Here is a 16,810-nt window from a genome sequence, read left to right as displayed (position 1 = left end):
TTAGTCACAACTGTCGTCAAGTAAAGGCGATTCAGTTGGCTTGGCTATGTACTTCGCATGCCTCCCAAGAGCCTTAATCAAGCTTGCCTCCTTTACAAGGCATCAGGTTCGCGCCGCCCAGGACGACCACTGCTGACAATTCGTCGGCAGTTCTCGTCAGAACTTTGGGACGCGGATCTGACTTGGGAGGATGCAAAGGAGCTGGCAGCCGCCAGCTGGAGACAGTTTGTGTACTCCATATGCTCCACTAAGGGAGAGGATATGGTTTAATAATATCAATAAAAATGTAAATGTGCGTTTGTTAAAATTTAAAAATAATACTGAAGTGATTTTCCTTACATGGGATGCGTATATATAGTTGGCCAGCATGGGGGAGTCTCGCCCAATGCCCGCCACATCGCACAGCTTGATGGGCACGGGTGGGCGGGCTGGTCGCGGGGCGGGACACTCTCCCAGGAGCACGTCGGCTCCTTGGGTCATGCCGCCCCACTGGAGGCCTAGGTAACGCGCGCATAGCATACTCTGCAAACGGTCACATATTAAAAAGCATACCCAAATACAGGGTAGCGTAAATCACCCTATTCTGAGCAAGTATTATGAAATGTATTTTCAGCTTAGGGTGTAAAATCACTAATATTTATTTTTACCCACCCAGGGAATCGAACCTCCGGCACGGTAGCCAAACACGTTAACCATTACACCACGGAGGCGGACAAAAAAAATTAATACAATAAATTTTCTTATGGGTACTAAAGATAGACACAATTACAATTTATCTATAAGGTTGGCACAGGGTGGCACAAAATTAATCACCTTATCGGATGATTTTACAATTTTCGCAAATGGCGTATCAAATCATATTTGACATTTGTGAACTAGACAGCTGCAGTATACAAAGGAAAGGTGGAGAAAACTATACGGTAAAGCTGTTGTTTTATTACATTAAATAAATAATAATTAATTCTTCTACTTCAATCAAGATTACACTGCATCGATGCGATGCAGTGTAATCTTGATCGTTAATTGCATTACCAGCCCAGGGAGATATATAATAAATAAATATGAGTATCCGTGATTATTCTCTATGTACAATATTATTTACAAAATTTCGAGTGTGTCCAAATACTTGTTCACAAATGTATTATTCTTCTTCATCTTTGATGAGATGTCAAAAATAATAAATATGAGAGTAAAAATCACTTATGTTTATTTCGACACCCCTGGGAATCGAACCCGGGACCTCCAGCACGGTAGCCGAACGCGCTTACCAGTATACTACGAAAATGGATATGAATACATTTTGATTTATAAATAATGATCGATTAATTAATTAATAATAATAAAAAAATACTAACTTTTCCTGTGGCCGGTTCGCCAACCAGCGAAATTTTAACTTGTCTCTCCAAACCAACATCTTCTTCCGAATCAGACATTGTCCATCATACTTTATCACTTTCTCCAGACTCATCTGTCTTCTCGCCCTTCAGGGGACACTGTTCACTTCAACGTGGTAAAATATATCATTCAACGTGGTAAAATATATCATTCAACCACTAACCTGAGCGGAATAGATATCATTCAACCATTAACTGGAGTGGAAAAGATATCATTCAACCATAAAAATGAACGGTAAGATATCTTCGACAGTTAACTTGAGTGGAAAAGATATAATTCAACCACAAACCAAAGTGGGAAATATATCATTCAGCCATAAACCCGAATTGGAGAGATATTATTCAAGCACAAAATTTAGTGGAAAATATATCATTCAGGTACAAACCCGAGTGGGATAGATATCATTAAAACATTAACCTAAGTGTGAACGATATCATTCAATCGTAAACCCGAGTGGAAAAGATATCATCCAACCACAAACTTGAGTGGGAAAGATATCATTCAACTACAAACCTGAGTGGGAAAGATATCATTCAACCATAAACCCGAGTGGAAAAGATATTATTCAACCACAAACTTGAGTGGGAAAGATATCATTCAACCATAAATCCGAGTGTGAACGATATCATTCAGCCATAAAAATAAACGGTAAGATATCTTCGACAGTTAACTTGAGTGGAAAAGATATAATTCAACCATAAACTCGAGTGGGAAAGGTATCATTCAACCACAAACCAAAGTGGGAAATATATCATTCAGCCATAAACCCGAATTGGAGAGATATTATTCAAGCACAAAATTTAGTGGAAAATATATCATTCAGGTACAAACCCGAGTGGGATAGATATCATTCAAACATATACCTAAGTGTGAACGATATTATTCAATCATAAACCCGAGTGGAAAAGATATCATTCAACCACAAACTTGAGTGGGAAAGATATCATTCAACCATAAATCCGAGTGTGAACGATATCATTCAGCCATAAAAATAAACGGTAAGATATCTTCGACAGTTAACTTGAGTGGAAAAGATATAATTCAACCATAAACTCGAATGGGAAAGATATCATTCAACCACAAACCAAGTGGGAAATTTATCATTCAGCCATAAACCCGAATTGGAGAGATATTATTCAAGCACAAAATTTAGTGGAAAATATATCATTCAGGTACAAACCCGAGTGGGATAGATATCATTCAAATATATACCTAAGTGTGAACGATATCATTCAATCATAAACCCGAGTGGGAAAGATATCATTCAACCATATACTTGAATGGGAAAGATATCATTCAACCACAAACCTGAGTGGGAAAGATATCATTCAACCATAAATTAGAGTGGGAAAGATATCATTCAACCATAAACTTGAGTGGGAAAGATATCATTCAACCACAAACCTGAGTGGGAAAGACGATTCGATTTACGAACACTTGAAAAAGAATACGTTCAGTTCAAAACGAAGTAATTTTTAAGGTATAAGTATAAATAAAGCTTCCGAAAATTGATTAGCGTGGTTGTCAATCATGGCCGGAATTGGTGAATGTTACACATGTGTAAAGTGATCACTTAACCAAGCCTATGGCAGTCGCAAGCCCCGTAAATGCCCGGACTTTTATATTCTTGTTGAGATGTCAAAAAATTAAAATAATTACTCCTAAGGGGAGATAATCTTGATTTGTGAACAAGTATTTGGACACACTCGAAAATTTGTAAATAATATTGTACATAGAGAATAATCATGGATACTTTGGTTCAGACTTTCATAGAAATCTTCCGATTTATGGTATAAAGGTTTTTATTTATTATTTTGTTTTGAACAGTCTGGTATAAAAACTATTTCTTTCTGAAAAACATAATTTTAGAAATTATTTTTTTAAAAAAGCTTTCGCTTGGAACCAAGCCTATGGCGGTCGCAAGCCCTGTAAATGCCCATATTTCCATATTCTTCTTCATCTACGTTGAGATGTCACAAAAATGTACAATATTTTTAGTATAATACTATTTTAAATTTAAAAGTAATCACTTAAAAACTATCGGTTCTTGAAAAAATACAAGTTCGAATTTAGTTTTGGAAAAGTACCTAACGAATCACAAATGTGTGATTCAAACTACAATAACAAAAAAGGGTTCCGTAATTTATCACACGCTGTTATCCCTACCTACATATTTATGAATAAACTATTTAAATAACCTAATTATGTATTTTTAAAATTTCATGAATTGATTCGACAGTCATTTTGTGGAAATACATATCCATTTTTAATTATGTTTTACTTGGTTAAATACCACTATTTATGATATATTTATGATTACATATTGCAAAGACAGGGTGATGTGGGGTCCTATTCTCTCTGCCTAGCCCTGCGGAGAGCGGCGTGATGGTTAGTTAGTTAGTTAGTATTGTGACGCGTGTTTCGATGCATTTCGCATCATTCCTACGGTGTTTAAAATGACGCGGAAAGCATCGAAACGTGGGTCACAATTAATTTTAAGAAAGAGTGGTATCTACCAAGTAAAATTTAAATTAAAAATGTATTTTTTTAGACGTACAAAGCGTCGTGTATAACGATTTTGATGCACTTTACCGTTATTATTTTTTGTGTATAAGAAAAAAAACTAAATTTCAAAAGGTTGAAGTGAAAACTGAATAATTTCTTTAGAGAATATTTTTCACTGAACCGCGGCGTAACTTTTCGTACGGACGACTAACAGTGGTTAGCGAGGGTAAAACTTGTGGTCACTCTTCACGGATAAGGGTGCGTTCACACGAGAGGTATATATTTACAATATTTTGAGTGTGTCACTATCACTTAAACCAGCCTATGACGGTCGTCAGCTCCGTAAATGCCCAGACTTCCATATTCTTCTTCATCTTTGATGAGATGTCAAAAAATAATATAGAAGTATATATGTTTAACCCTTACTGGTCCAATGTCGAATCTAATTCGACATCGATTTTTTGCTCTTAGGTCCCATGTCGGCTGTTATTCGACATTTTTTTCATCATTAGTGTATTATTTATTTAAATTCCAAGCTTACATTTTTGTCACTCTTATCTATTACAACAGTATGTGGAGCAGAGGACAAAATATTGTTTTCCAGTTGGAATGTAACTGCCTACCTAGATTTTTTTTTACTTTTGGGGGACCGGAAAGGGTTAAAAAGTAAAAATACATACGATTTTTTTATTTTTTGTCTGTCAAGAAGCGTAAAGTTTATGTATCAGATCCGGGAATGCAGTTGGGAAGTATAAATGTTGGTCCAACATATTAAATCTCATATTACTTTATTTTCTATTTTACTAAGCTGAACCACAGCAACGCGTGGCTGGGTACAGCTGGTTTTTTATTAAAAAAGTAAAAATTCAATACAATAAAATAATTATTTTATTTTTTGTTTCGGCATTCACTTTGTGCAAAAAATGAAGAAACTTTAAATGAAAACACTTGTTTTATGTATTTTTTTAAGTAGACCCAAAAAATCTGTGTTTGATTTAAGGTAATATATAAATTAAAATGGAGTTCTACAAATTAAACGCCAAATCAATAAAAAAATAATAAAACACATGTTTTTTACCACTTTAGCTATAATTATTTTTACAACGAATTTTGAAAGCTACAGATGCTTCCATCTTCGGGTCTGAATAAACAATTACAATTTTTTTATAAAATAACAACTACATAGTTTTTCCAGACAAATTTTATTTGACCCAAATGAAATTCCTCCTAGAAATGCCAGTACATAATTTATATAAAAAAATACAAGTCGCTCACTCCTTTCAAGAACGTCATAAATAAAAAAAATTGATTTTTCAGGAGAACGTTTTCAAAGTTTAAAAATATAATACAATGTATTAAAAATAAATATCAAGCCTCTTATTGAACTTTTTACTGTGCAACAGATCTTTTTAGGTAAAACCTGAAAGTTTTTTCTCCATTTAAAAAATATTTAGTATATTTGAAAAAATAATTAAATAATACCGTTTCTTCAAAATGCAAAAAGAACACTTTCTACCCTGTAGCGGGTACATATCAAGTTAAAAATATCCCGCTTTTGCTGGGATATAGTACATTTTCTGAGCATTCCGAAAACATGCGCAACTGAAAATTGACGATTTTCGATTTATGACGTTCTTGAAAGGAGTGAGCGAAGTGTGGACGGGCTTTAAGTTTCAGCGGCCCGACTTACAATGGCCACAAATACCTATACAATTCACCCTATACTCGCATACCTAGCCAATTTATATCGATATTATATATTAAAAGCAGGTCAATACGAGCTACAGACGGGCGATTTGTATAAAAGCCTTAGAAAAACCTCTCGGATTAATTGACTAAAATAGAAATTCATATAACTCCCTCGCCCTAGTAATAAATCAATATTGTGTTTATAATTGATCGTTTGGAATACGGTATTAATTTACAACATTTTGAGTGTGTCCAAATACTTGTTCAGAAAATCTGGATTATCTCCAATTACAGGAGTTATTTTCATATTATTTTTTGATATCTCATCAAAGATGAAGAAGAATATGGAAGTCTGGGCATTTACGGGGCTTACGACCGTCATAGGCTGGTTTAAGTGATCACTTTACACACGTGTAACATTCACCAATTCTACCCATTATTGACAACCACACTACTCAAATTCTTGGAAGTTCTATATATATGAACCAATTTAGAAACCTTGTTCATGAATCACTAGAACTTCACTAGAGACATCTATTGGTGAGTTGCAAAGTCGTAAGCCCCGTAAATGCCCAGACTTCCATATTCTTCTTCATCTTTGATGAGATATCAAAAAATAATACGGTATTAATTATTTAAGAAGGGTAATATAAATGTGTAGTAAAAGTAAGAATTTTTTGTCTGCCTCCGAAGTGTAATGGTCAGCACGCTCAGCTACCGTTCTGGAAGTCCCGGGTTCGATTCCCAGGGGGGTCAAATAAATGTTTTTACATTTTCAGTTTACATTTTCAAACACCGTGTACGGTGTTTGAAAATGATGCGGAATGCATCGAAACACGTGTCACAGAAGATTTTAAGAAATAGTGTATTTACTAAGTAAAACATTAATTAAAAATGGATAGATTTTACCACAAAGTGACTGCCTAATCAATTAATGAAACTTATTTATTATTTTATTTTATTATTTATTATATTGTTATTTTGCATTTTAAAAGCATAGTTAACTTTGTGGTATGGTAATATAACACTCTCCTTATCATTCATCGTTCACTTTGTGTAATACTACTTCACGGCTGCCGGATTAGGTACATCCCTACGTGTACTAAATGTCCGCACGCCGGATTCACCCTTTGTGACGCTAGAAAATACGCCAAAGCACTCGGCTGATTGGCAATTCACCTGAAAACTTACTGCAGACAATTTGCAAGACTTGAAAATTAATGCACCCATAAATAAATTAACGCGATTCTAAGATAAAACCCAACAACAGCTTGATTGGATGAAAGACACACTTGCGCATATTCACAATTATCTAAAAAAAATGTATTCACAAAATGGCGTATTCAAAATTCGCTCACTCCCAAGAACGCCATAAATCAAAAAACTTGATTTTTAGGAGATCGTTTTTAATGTTTAAGGATAAAGTAAAATGTATTAAAAATAAATATCAAGCCACTTATTAAACTTTTAACTGTGCAATATACCTTTTTAGAAAACAGTAAAACCTCGATATAACGGACTAATTGGGCGGAGGGGTGTCCGTTAGAGACGAAAGTCATTTATATAAAAATAAGTTTAAAAAAAAAACATTTATTTTTGAAAATATGAAGGCTGGTTAAATATAAATAAACAATGCAAAACCCAAACAAAATTCTATTTATTGTCTCTGGACACTCGTTGTGAAGTGATGTTACTGTTTAGCCGCTTGTGCACTACACGGAATTTTACCGTCCGGCAGTCCGGTTTTGAAAAAAAAGCGACAAAGACAGTTTAGCGTGATCGAATTTACGCGCGACGTGTTCACGCACCGATCAAGAGCACCGATCCGAAGAAAGATGGACAAAAGCACAAGCCAATCATCGTTTTATACCGCTAACTGAAGTGCCGGACGGTAAAATTCCGTGTAGTGCACAAACGCCCTTTGGCATCGACGAGCTTGCTTCCGGTAATCCTGCTTTGAAAAAGGAATCAATATTTGATTGCATTTTTGAAGTTTTGAGACATAATTTGGGATTTACATGGCCGCTAAAAATTGTTTACATGCCAGAACACTTGAATTTAAGCTTGAATAATATTAACAGCATCTTTTTATTTTTTATACATTTAGCCGGATTTATTTGTCCGTTAAATAGAGGTCCGTTATATCGAGGTTTTACTGTATGTAACATTGCAGATTTTGAAGCATTTTCATATTTACAACACTTTGAGTGTGTCCAAATACTTGTTCACAAAACTCATGTTCACATCACTTGTTTTCATCTTACCAATAGATGTCTGTAGTGAAGTTCTAATAATAATAATAAAACCCTTATCCGCACCCCAATGGTGCATAGGGCACTGCTTCATATGAACACAGTGTTATCTTGATCGTTTACACACGAAGGAAAGGTGATCAGCCCTCCGCTTCAGGTACCAGTCCAGGGTAATATTGAATAAATATTACAGTGAAAAAATCACTTATATTTATTTGACCCCCCTGGGAATCGAACCCGGGACCTCCAGAACGGTAGCCGAGCGTGCTGACCATTACACTACAGAGGCGGACAAAAGAGTGAAGTTCTAGTGATTCAAAAAAAATGTTTCAAAATTGGTTCATATATAATATATAGAACTTCCAAGAATTTTAGTAGTGTGGTTGTCAACAATGGATAGAATTGGTGAATGTTGCACGTGTGTAAAGTGATCACTTAAACCAGGCTATGACGGTCGTCAGCCTCGTAACTGACCAGACTTCCATATTCTTCTTCATCTTTGATGAGATGTCAAATAAAGTATATTTTCATATTTGTTTTTCTCAGAATGGCCCCGTGACTTTATTCCTTATCTTAAAAATGGATTCCATCAACGCCGAGTAGATAATCTTTTCATAAGCCGACTGTTATAATTTTGGATGAGGACTACCCTCACCTTAGACCCCTGACCTTTGAGGTGCGGTATAAGGCAGTAAGTCCACCCACTCTTACGATAGATTGACCTGAAGATTACTTATCGGGGTCACTCAGGAATGATGCTATCGATTTCGTATTTCGTGCAACTTTCGCTGATTGTACAAGCACGTGTGACGTCACGCGTCGATGGGAATGGAAACGTACGCAGGAAAACATATCGCTCACTCCTTTCAACAACGTCATAAATAAAAAAAAAAGATTTTTCAGGAAATCGTTTTTAAAGTTTAAAAATATAATACAATGTAATAAATATAAATATCAAGCCACTTATTGAACTTTTTACTGTGCAACTTTTTAGGAAAAATCTGAAGGTTTTTTCTCCATTTCAAAAATATTTAGTATGTTTAAAAAAAATAATTAAACAAAACATTTTCTTCAAAATGCAAAAACAACACTTTCTGTCCTGTAGCGGGTAAATATTAAATTAAAAATATGCCGCTTTTGCTGGGATATAGTACATTTTCTGGACATTCCGAAAACATGCACAACTGAAAATTGACGATTTTTGATATATGACGTTCTTGAAAGGAATGAGCGATATGTAGAATAGATATTTATGAAGTGAAAAATAGGGTAGTGAAAAAGCGAGAATTTCGCCTCGAAATTTTCGCTCAAAAATTAGGTACATTAAATTAGTGGTTTTGTACATACAGAGTTAACCCATTCACAATTATGAATTGTTTATAAAACATAAAATGTTCGCCTCCGTGGTGTAATGGTTAGCGCATTTACCTACCGTGCAGGAGGTCTCAGGTTCCATCCGCAGAAGGGGAAGGGGGTGAAAATAAATATGAGTGATTTTACACTTTAATATTTATTTAACATTACTATGGACTGGTCTCTGAACCGCAGAGATAATCACCTTGTCTTCATCTAAGTAACGATCAAGATAACACTGCGTCAATGCGATGCAGTGCCCTATGCACCATTGGTTGCGTATAAGGGTTAGAATAATAATAATAATACGTATAAATTTGGATCATAATTTGGAACATGAAAAGCGGTGTTGCATAAGCCGTAGCTGGATTTCACTGGCATTTGGGCGTTAGATAATTCCAAAAAAAAACAGAATAACTGATCTTTAATTGTATCTGGAAATTGTATATCGATTTTTTTCCCAAATTTTATATTTATTACTATCGCGCCGTTTCCCCGCAGGTATAGGCAGAGAGAATAGAACGCTACACCAAAATGTCTCTGTAAACAAACAATCTTCGCCTCTTCCACATTGATGCATATAACACGAATGGGTATATAAAATCTAAGTTTGTACGAAATTCGGCGTTCATTGTCCGCTGTTATTGATCGGATTGGTCACCATGGCGACCGGACTGTATACAAACAGTCGTGACTTTAGCCACGGGTCAACTGGTCACGGTGACTCTACGCCAGGGGTCACGAACTTTTGACCCGAGGGCTAAATATTGCATTAGCTGATTTTAAAATTTTATTTTAATTTTTAGTTTTAAAATTTGTTGAACTTTTTAAAACAAAACTACTCTGTTTATAACCACTTTTAATTGGTATTTTTAAATCTTTTTTTCATTATCAGGGTAAAACATGTACATGTTATAAATCCAGGATTCGGATCTCACATACTAATAAAAAAGTTTCTGCTCAATAAAAAGCTGCTTTTCATCTCACCAATAGATGTCCCTAGTGAAGTTCTAGTGATTCAAGAGCAATGTTTCAGAATTGGTTCATATGGGTTAATTGGTTCACGGCGAGTTTTTTTTGTCCGTTAAATAGAGGTCCGTTATATCGAGGTTTTACTGTATGTAGCATTGCAGATTTTGAACCATTTTCGTATTTACAACATTTTGAGTGTGTCCAAATACTTGTTCACAAAACATGTTTTCATCTCACCAATAGATGTCTCTGGTGAAGTTCTAGTGATTCAAGAGCAACGGAGAATTGGTTCATATATATAGAGCTTCCAAGAATTTGAGTAGTGTGGTTGTCAATAATGGGTAGAATTGGTGAATGTTACACGTGTGTAAAGTGATCACTTAAACCAGCCTATGACAGTCGTCAGCTCCGTAAATACCCAGACTTCCATATTCTTCTTCATCTTTGATAAGATGTCAAAAAATAATATAACAAAAAGTGGTTAAAAACAGAGTACTTTTGTTTTATAAAGTTCAAAACATTTTAAAACTAAAAAAAAAAAAAAAAAAAATTAAAATCAGCCCATTCAAAATTTAGCCCTCGGGTGGTGACAACAACCGATTGGTTAAAAGTACCAATAAAAAGTGGTTAAAAACGAAGTAGTTTTATTTCATAAAGTTTATAAAATGCGCCACAAAGTATCTGCGAAAAACATTAAAGAAATAATGAAATTTAATGTACTGTGTTTGAAGACTTCATAATACTGCAATTTGAAAAACGAATTACGAAAAATTGAGTAGGTTCACATGATGATTGCATATTTAATTCAGTACCTACTCACATATCAGGTAGGTACTCGTTATAGAATTTATTTGATATGGTCAATTTTGAATAAACCTATGAGACAGGATAGGGAAAAAAATCATACCTTGGTATACACAATATGTACTTAAACACGTTTTTTGGAAAATGTAATTGATACAATAAACAATATATAAGTATCATCAAGCCATCAGGGGTAGGCAGAGAAAAACGAACGCCACACCAATATTTGCCTCTTCCACATTCATCTTCCTCCATCCTTTCGCACTATGCACAAATTTGACAAAATAATGAGAGTACCTACTAAAAAGAATTTATTCTATATTTTTATGATCAATTTCTTTTCATCAACTTTTGTGAACATATTCAATGGAGCCATAAGTTTAGTACCCCTGGTGTAGAGGGTGAAGTACCAAGACCGTGGAAAAGGTATGTTTCATTGTATTTATAGTACGACATACCTTTTCCAGCGGTTCTTGACGAAAGAGTGGCATCTCCAAAAAATACCAAACTTGAAAAAAAAAATCAGATAAAAGTCTCTAGCTAAATAAAAACATTCTGCTGGCCCTAATCATATCACTACAAATAATATTAGAAAGAAAAAAAATTGATATAATATAATTAGTCCAGTTTTTACACATTACTTGCGGAAAATGCTTGAAAGCATCTTTTACTTACTGTTGGTAAGGAGCAGGAGACGCTTAAAAGCTTTCTATTTATTTACTTTTGGTAGAGCGCGAGAGAGGCAAAAAAACATTCTACAGATGGGAATTGGGTTTGCGGTTACTTGTGATTAGTATACTGAGGGTCGGGCTGCAGACTGTCTAAGTATAATAAGAGTCAGGGTTGATGAAAAAACTGCCTGCAAACATTGTGTTAACACTGCAGGTCAATTTATAGTAAGTTTACAATTTTTTTAACACTTTGAGGACCTGTAGAATGTGAGAAAACTTTCCTTAAGGCCCGGAAGAATCAACAATATTTGCAATATGTAATGCAATGTGTCGGGTTGTGGTCCAGTGGTTAGTGTCGCAGACTCTTGAGTCAGAGTTTTTTGGTTCGTACAAACTCTACCACAATTTGATACCTATTTCTAATAATCAGCCACCTAGGCTAACAGAAATAAAATGAAATTGAAGTATTTTTGTAAATAATAAAAACAAATATTTCATTTAAAAAAAATAAATATATATATTGTTAAAGTCATCAGCATCCTTTAGCAACATAGATGCTCTCAAAATTGATTGATTTTCTAGAGCTGACGTCATAACGAAGGCTTTTATTTTAAATTTTAAACTAGCTGTCCCCAACCACCAGATGATGTGGCTCAGTCCAATTGAATGGGAAATAAATAAAACAGAAAGCACATATTTCTACTCTATTTACTTTCACAATGCTCGTGAAGTAATGAAAATATAAAAAATCTATGAAATAACCGTTGCATTCAAATATTGATAGAAGCTGTCAAGAAGCACGCTGTATGCCATGACCAATGTTTAGTATTATGTAACGTTAAACAGATGGCGCTGCCATTGCGGACTAAAATATATTTTTACCTGTTTTGAATAACTTAAGGAGTTTTAAGTTATTGAAGAAAAAACAATTACATTTTTACTCATTATAAATTGATAAATTATTTGTGATACTCCCTTTTTTATAAAGACCAAGGAAAGGTTTACGCTATTACAACCACTAACTGGTGATATTAGGGGAGGAATTTTATAAGTAGTCTAAAATTTTCATCCAATATTCAATTTCAGCCAAACGTTGTTTATATTTTTTAAAATTATATTTTAAAATCACTTGCGTGAGAAAACCGTAGTATAGAGCAAAGGTCTGCAATGCAGAAAAGGATGTTGACCATTAGTTTTGCCTTTATGGTCTCAAGGTCATTACTCATTAATAAAAACCTTAAGTTTTTCATAAATATTATATACATATGGGGAGGTACCTACAACAACATACTGACTCTGAAACATAGAAACCATTTTAAAAAAAAACGCATATTTTCAATTACTAAAGGGTGACAAATATTTGAATTAAAAAAAAAATTATCTTCGAGATTCTTAAATGATTTTTCAACTCCAAAATGTAATACTAAACAATTTCAACAAAACTTCAAATAATTGGGAATTAAATATTTCAATAAACTCCCTAAAGAAATTTAAAAAATGGAATACATAAAAATTCTTAAGAAAAAAATCAATGCCCATTACATATGAATCTTGAAAAAATATATATAAAAAAAGACTATTATACCATTACTTATATAAACATTAAACCTTGAGTCTCTCCAAGCACAAGAGCTCGGTTTCTTTTTTGGAGAGGCACAGCGAATCTAAAACTATAATTTGCCATATGTATTATATAAAATGATTAAAGAAAACACTTGTTTTTTACCACTTGAGTATTATTATAGACTACATGTTTCAGAAGTTAAACTTCCATCATTCAGGTCTGTATAATAACTAATAATTTTAATCATTGTAACATGTCTTACCACAAAGTTAATGCCGAAACAATAAATAAAATGTATTATATAAATGTTTAGAAATTGTATTATGTTGTACTTAAAAATGTAACTATATTAAATAAATAAATAATAAAAAAATAAAAAAATTATTTATTCTTCTTCTGGCTTGCACCAAAGTGGTGTATGGGGTACCTCGAACTTATAATTTATTAGTTCAAGATCACGATTACTCAAAAAATAATTTATAAATTTTTACTATTAAAAAAATTGGTACTTTTTTATTAATGAAACATAATTACAATACAAAAAATTATCCCCCAAAATATGAATATAGAAGAAATTTCTCACAATTTGAAAGACTTTTGCCAACATTTATTTCTTCATTTGACACATTTTTTTTCTATTTAAACATTTCACCAAAAAATGATGCATTAAATTTGCATACTAAATATTGAAAAAAGTAAGTTTGACACTTCATCACCTAATAGAATAATAGTATTCGTATTTCTTTTTCGCAAAACAATACATATTTATACTTCATACAATCAAGAAAAAAGTGATTTGGTTAAAAAAATATTTATACTTTTGGTTTTTTAAAGTATGTACTTCTTATATAGGCATAAATAAAAGCATTTGTATTGTACAGAGGTAATACTAATTACTGCCATCTACAGTTTATAGCCTGTATTATAAATATAAATATCAAAGATTCACACCTTACGTATAACATCATTTTTGAATCAGGTATTGTATGATTGACCTTTCCCATACTCAACATCCAAAAATTGTACATGATCCAAAGGGGGGAAAAGACCCAAGTTCATATTTGTATGGAAATCGTAGTACGCAGCTCGTAACAAACTCGCAGTCAAGCGTTGACTGAATGCTGCGAATTGGTAAGCGCGAAGCCAGAAATCGGATAAAACGAAAGCGGAGTAGTCTTATTGTCTCGCTCTCTTCTTATGATAATACCACATTTAACACAGTGAAAAAAATAACATGTCGCTAGCAGATAAAAAATTAGCATGCTCATATATAAGTACGTAGCGGTACAGATTGATTGTGCTTTTAATCAAAAACAATTTTTTGAAACATTTAACCATTTAAAATTATAAAAATTAAAAAGGGAAAATAAAATATTATTTTTAACGCACTTCGGACAGGACGGGTATCTTTACATTCTGCACCGGCCTCATTTCAAAGCCAAAAAAGAAGGAATTATCCAATGTTTTCATATGAATATTATATACCAATCTTTTTGTTTAGGTCTTAACTATATGTACATAATTATCAAATCCCATCGCCAGCGGTCCACACGCGTAAAAAATACCCGTCTGAAATGTGTTAAGATTACAAAAAATATGGAGTAAGTAGCTCTTAATTAGAATTAAAGTTCATATATGGGGGATTTCGATCCGCCTGTTCGAGCCGGCTAGAGTATATTTACACTTCTACCTTGACTGTCCTAATCGCTCTAATGGTAGTACATATTTTAAAAATATGGTGCGATATATTATAAAAACAACCTTACAATACTAAACAAAACTAAAATTATAATCAAAATGTAACTTTGTTTTAAAATCGCTATAAATATTTTATTATAACTTAATTATAATGTCTAACATTTTCGAAGCTAACCGCTTCTTTATCAAGACTGATTAATACTAGTATTAATCAGTCTCGATAAAGAAGCGGTCAGCTTTGAAACCGGTACACATTATAATTAAGTTATAATAAAATATTTATGGTGATTTTAAAACAAAGTTACATTTTAATTATAAATCTTATCACTGAATAATTTTTAATTATAACTTAATTATAATGTCTAACATTTTCGAAGCTAACCGCTTCATTATCAAGACTGATTAATACTAGTATTAATCAGTCTCGATAAAGAAGCGGTTAGCTTCGAAACCGGTAGACATTATAATTAAGTTATAATAAAATATTTATGGTGATTTTAAAATAAAATTACATTTTTATTATAAAATGGAAAATCACAAAGTTAGTTCAAAAATAAATTATATAAAATTATAATTATTGGTTCAGCAATTAAATGTAGTGCAACCTCTTATAACGAACATAATTCGTTCCGGAATCTTCAGTGAAACACTTGTTAATCAAAAAAAATTATCTTTTTGACTGGCGCGGTCCTAGCTCACAAGTGAATGTCGCGAAAAAGGGTCTTGCCCATTCTCTTTAACCGGATCCACGCGGCTCGCATAACCGTATGTGTTTTAATAAAACATGCCCCATACGCGGCTGACATAACCGTATGTGTTTTTACTTTGCTCCAAGTTTCGAACCTCAGTTCAACTTGTAGGGATTTTTTCATGGTGTGGAACTTTGGATAAAATAATACGTCAATCCTTGGCCTTATGACATCTGTTGAAATATCTGACTAATAATTTGTAATATCACAAGGATAAATAAAAGAACAGATCCCTGATTTTTCTTGCGTCGGTAATTAGTCCGCGCCATAAACATGCCCTATATCTGTCTCACTCTCGAGGCTACACATCGCCAGTGAGTAAGAGTGACACATGATGTGTGCTTTGATTTATTTATCTTACGATCTTATTTGTTTATATTATATGATATATTTCAAGAATAATGTGACACAAGTGTATTATAGAGTACCAAAAAGGCACAATGAATCCCATTGAACGTTTTTTGTTTAGGAAAATAAATCGTTTCTTAACTAAATACATGATAAAAGTAATCATTTTAAAAACGGCGTTTCGCGTACAGGCGTCTCTCAGGAACAAAGTTGACGCGGTTAAAAGGTTAACTCATTATGCAAAATATCGCTCGCTAAGGGAACAAATTTTTCACATTATTTTTTGCTCGATATGCGAATTATTTGTTACGAGAGGTTCCACTGTTAATGTTAGTAGAATACTATAAAGTCACTCACTTCTTCGCAGAGCATTCTGAGCATCATTGGTCATGGCGTCGGCTTCGTCCAATATCACCAACTTGAAGCCGGCTTTGAAGATGGTTCGTGTAGAGGCAAAATTCAAAATTTGCCCTCGGACAATCCCAATACCACGGTCATCTGATGCATTTAACTCCAAAACCTAGCAAAGATAACAAATAATGTATGAAAGCACAATTTTTCTATTAATTCTCTTGTTGTTCTTTATGAAACTAGCAAAGGGAGGAGGAAAGCACAGTGAATGTGTTGAAATGCGCTCCCTCAGAAGAATGTGTGGGAAATCATTGTATGACAGAATTAAAAACGAAGATATAAGAAAGGAATGTAAGGCTGAACAAGGGATAATTGAAAAGATTAGGAAGTGTTCTTGAAGGTGGTATAGACATGTGAGGCGAATGGATAACAAGAGAATGACTAAGAAAATATATTTGG

The 16,810-nt window shown here is 33.5% G+C and overlaps 1 protein-coding gene across 2 annotated transcripts in view; it reads right to left on the bottom strand.

Annotated features, from left to right (window-relative positions):
* Window positions 1-16,810, bottom strand: part of RfC3 (replication factor C subunit RfC3) — a 32,938-nt gene that overhangs the window by 15,318 nt on the left and 810 nt on the right. Inside the window, exons 4-6 of one of the 2 annotated variants that reach the window (XM_088265279.1) lie at window positions 16,358-16,520; window positions 1,356-1,417; window positions 340-522 (exon numbers count right to left, since the gene is read on the bottom strand). In XM_088265279.1, the coding sequence (XP_088121405.1) occupies window positions 340-522; window positions 1,356-1,417; window positions 16,358-16,520 (408 nt within the window). The remainder of the gene's footprint in view (window positions 1-339; window positions 523-1,355; window positions 1,418-16,357; window positions 16,521-16,810) is intronic. The other variant, XM_088265278.1, reaches the window with a different exon arrangement.

The sequence above is a fragment of the Brachycentrus maculatus genome, unplaced genomic scaffold, assembly GCF_059751285.1.
Source record: "Brachycentrus maculatus isolate JH-2025_06_01 unplaced genomic scaffold, ASM5975128v1 h1tg000244l, whole genome shotgun sequence".
Taxonomy (NCBI): Eukaryota; Metazoa; Arthropoda; class Insecta; order Trichoptera; family Brachycentridae; genus Brachycentrus; species Brachycentrus maculatus.
The sequence above is the reverse complement of the archived record's forward strand: the minus strand, read 5'-3'. Positions and strand labels throughout refer to the sequence as shown.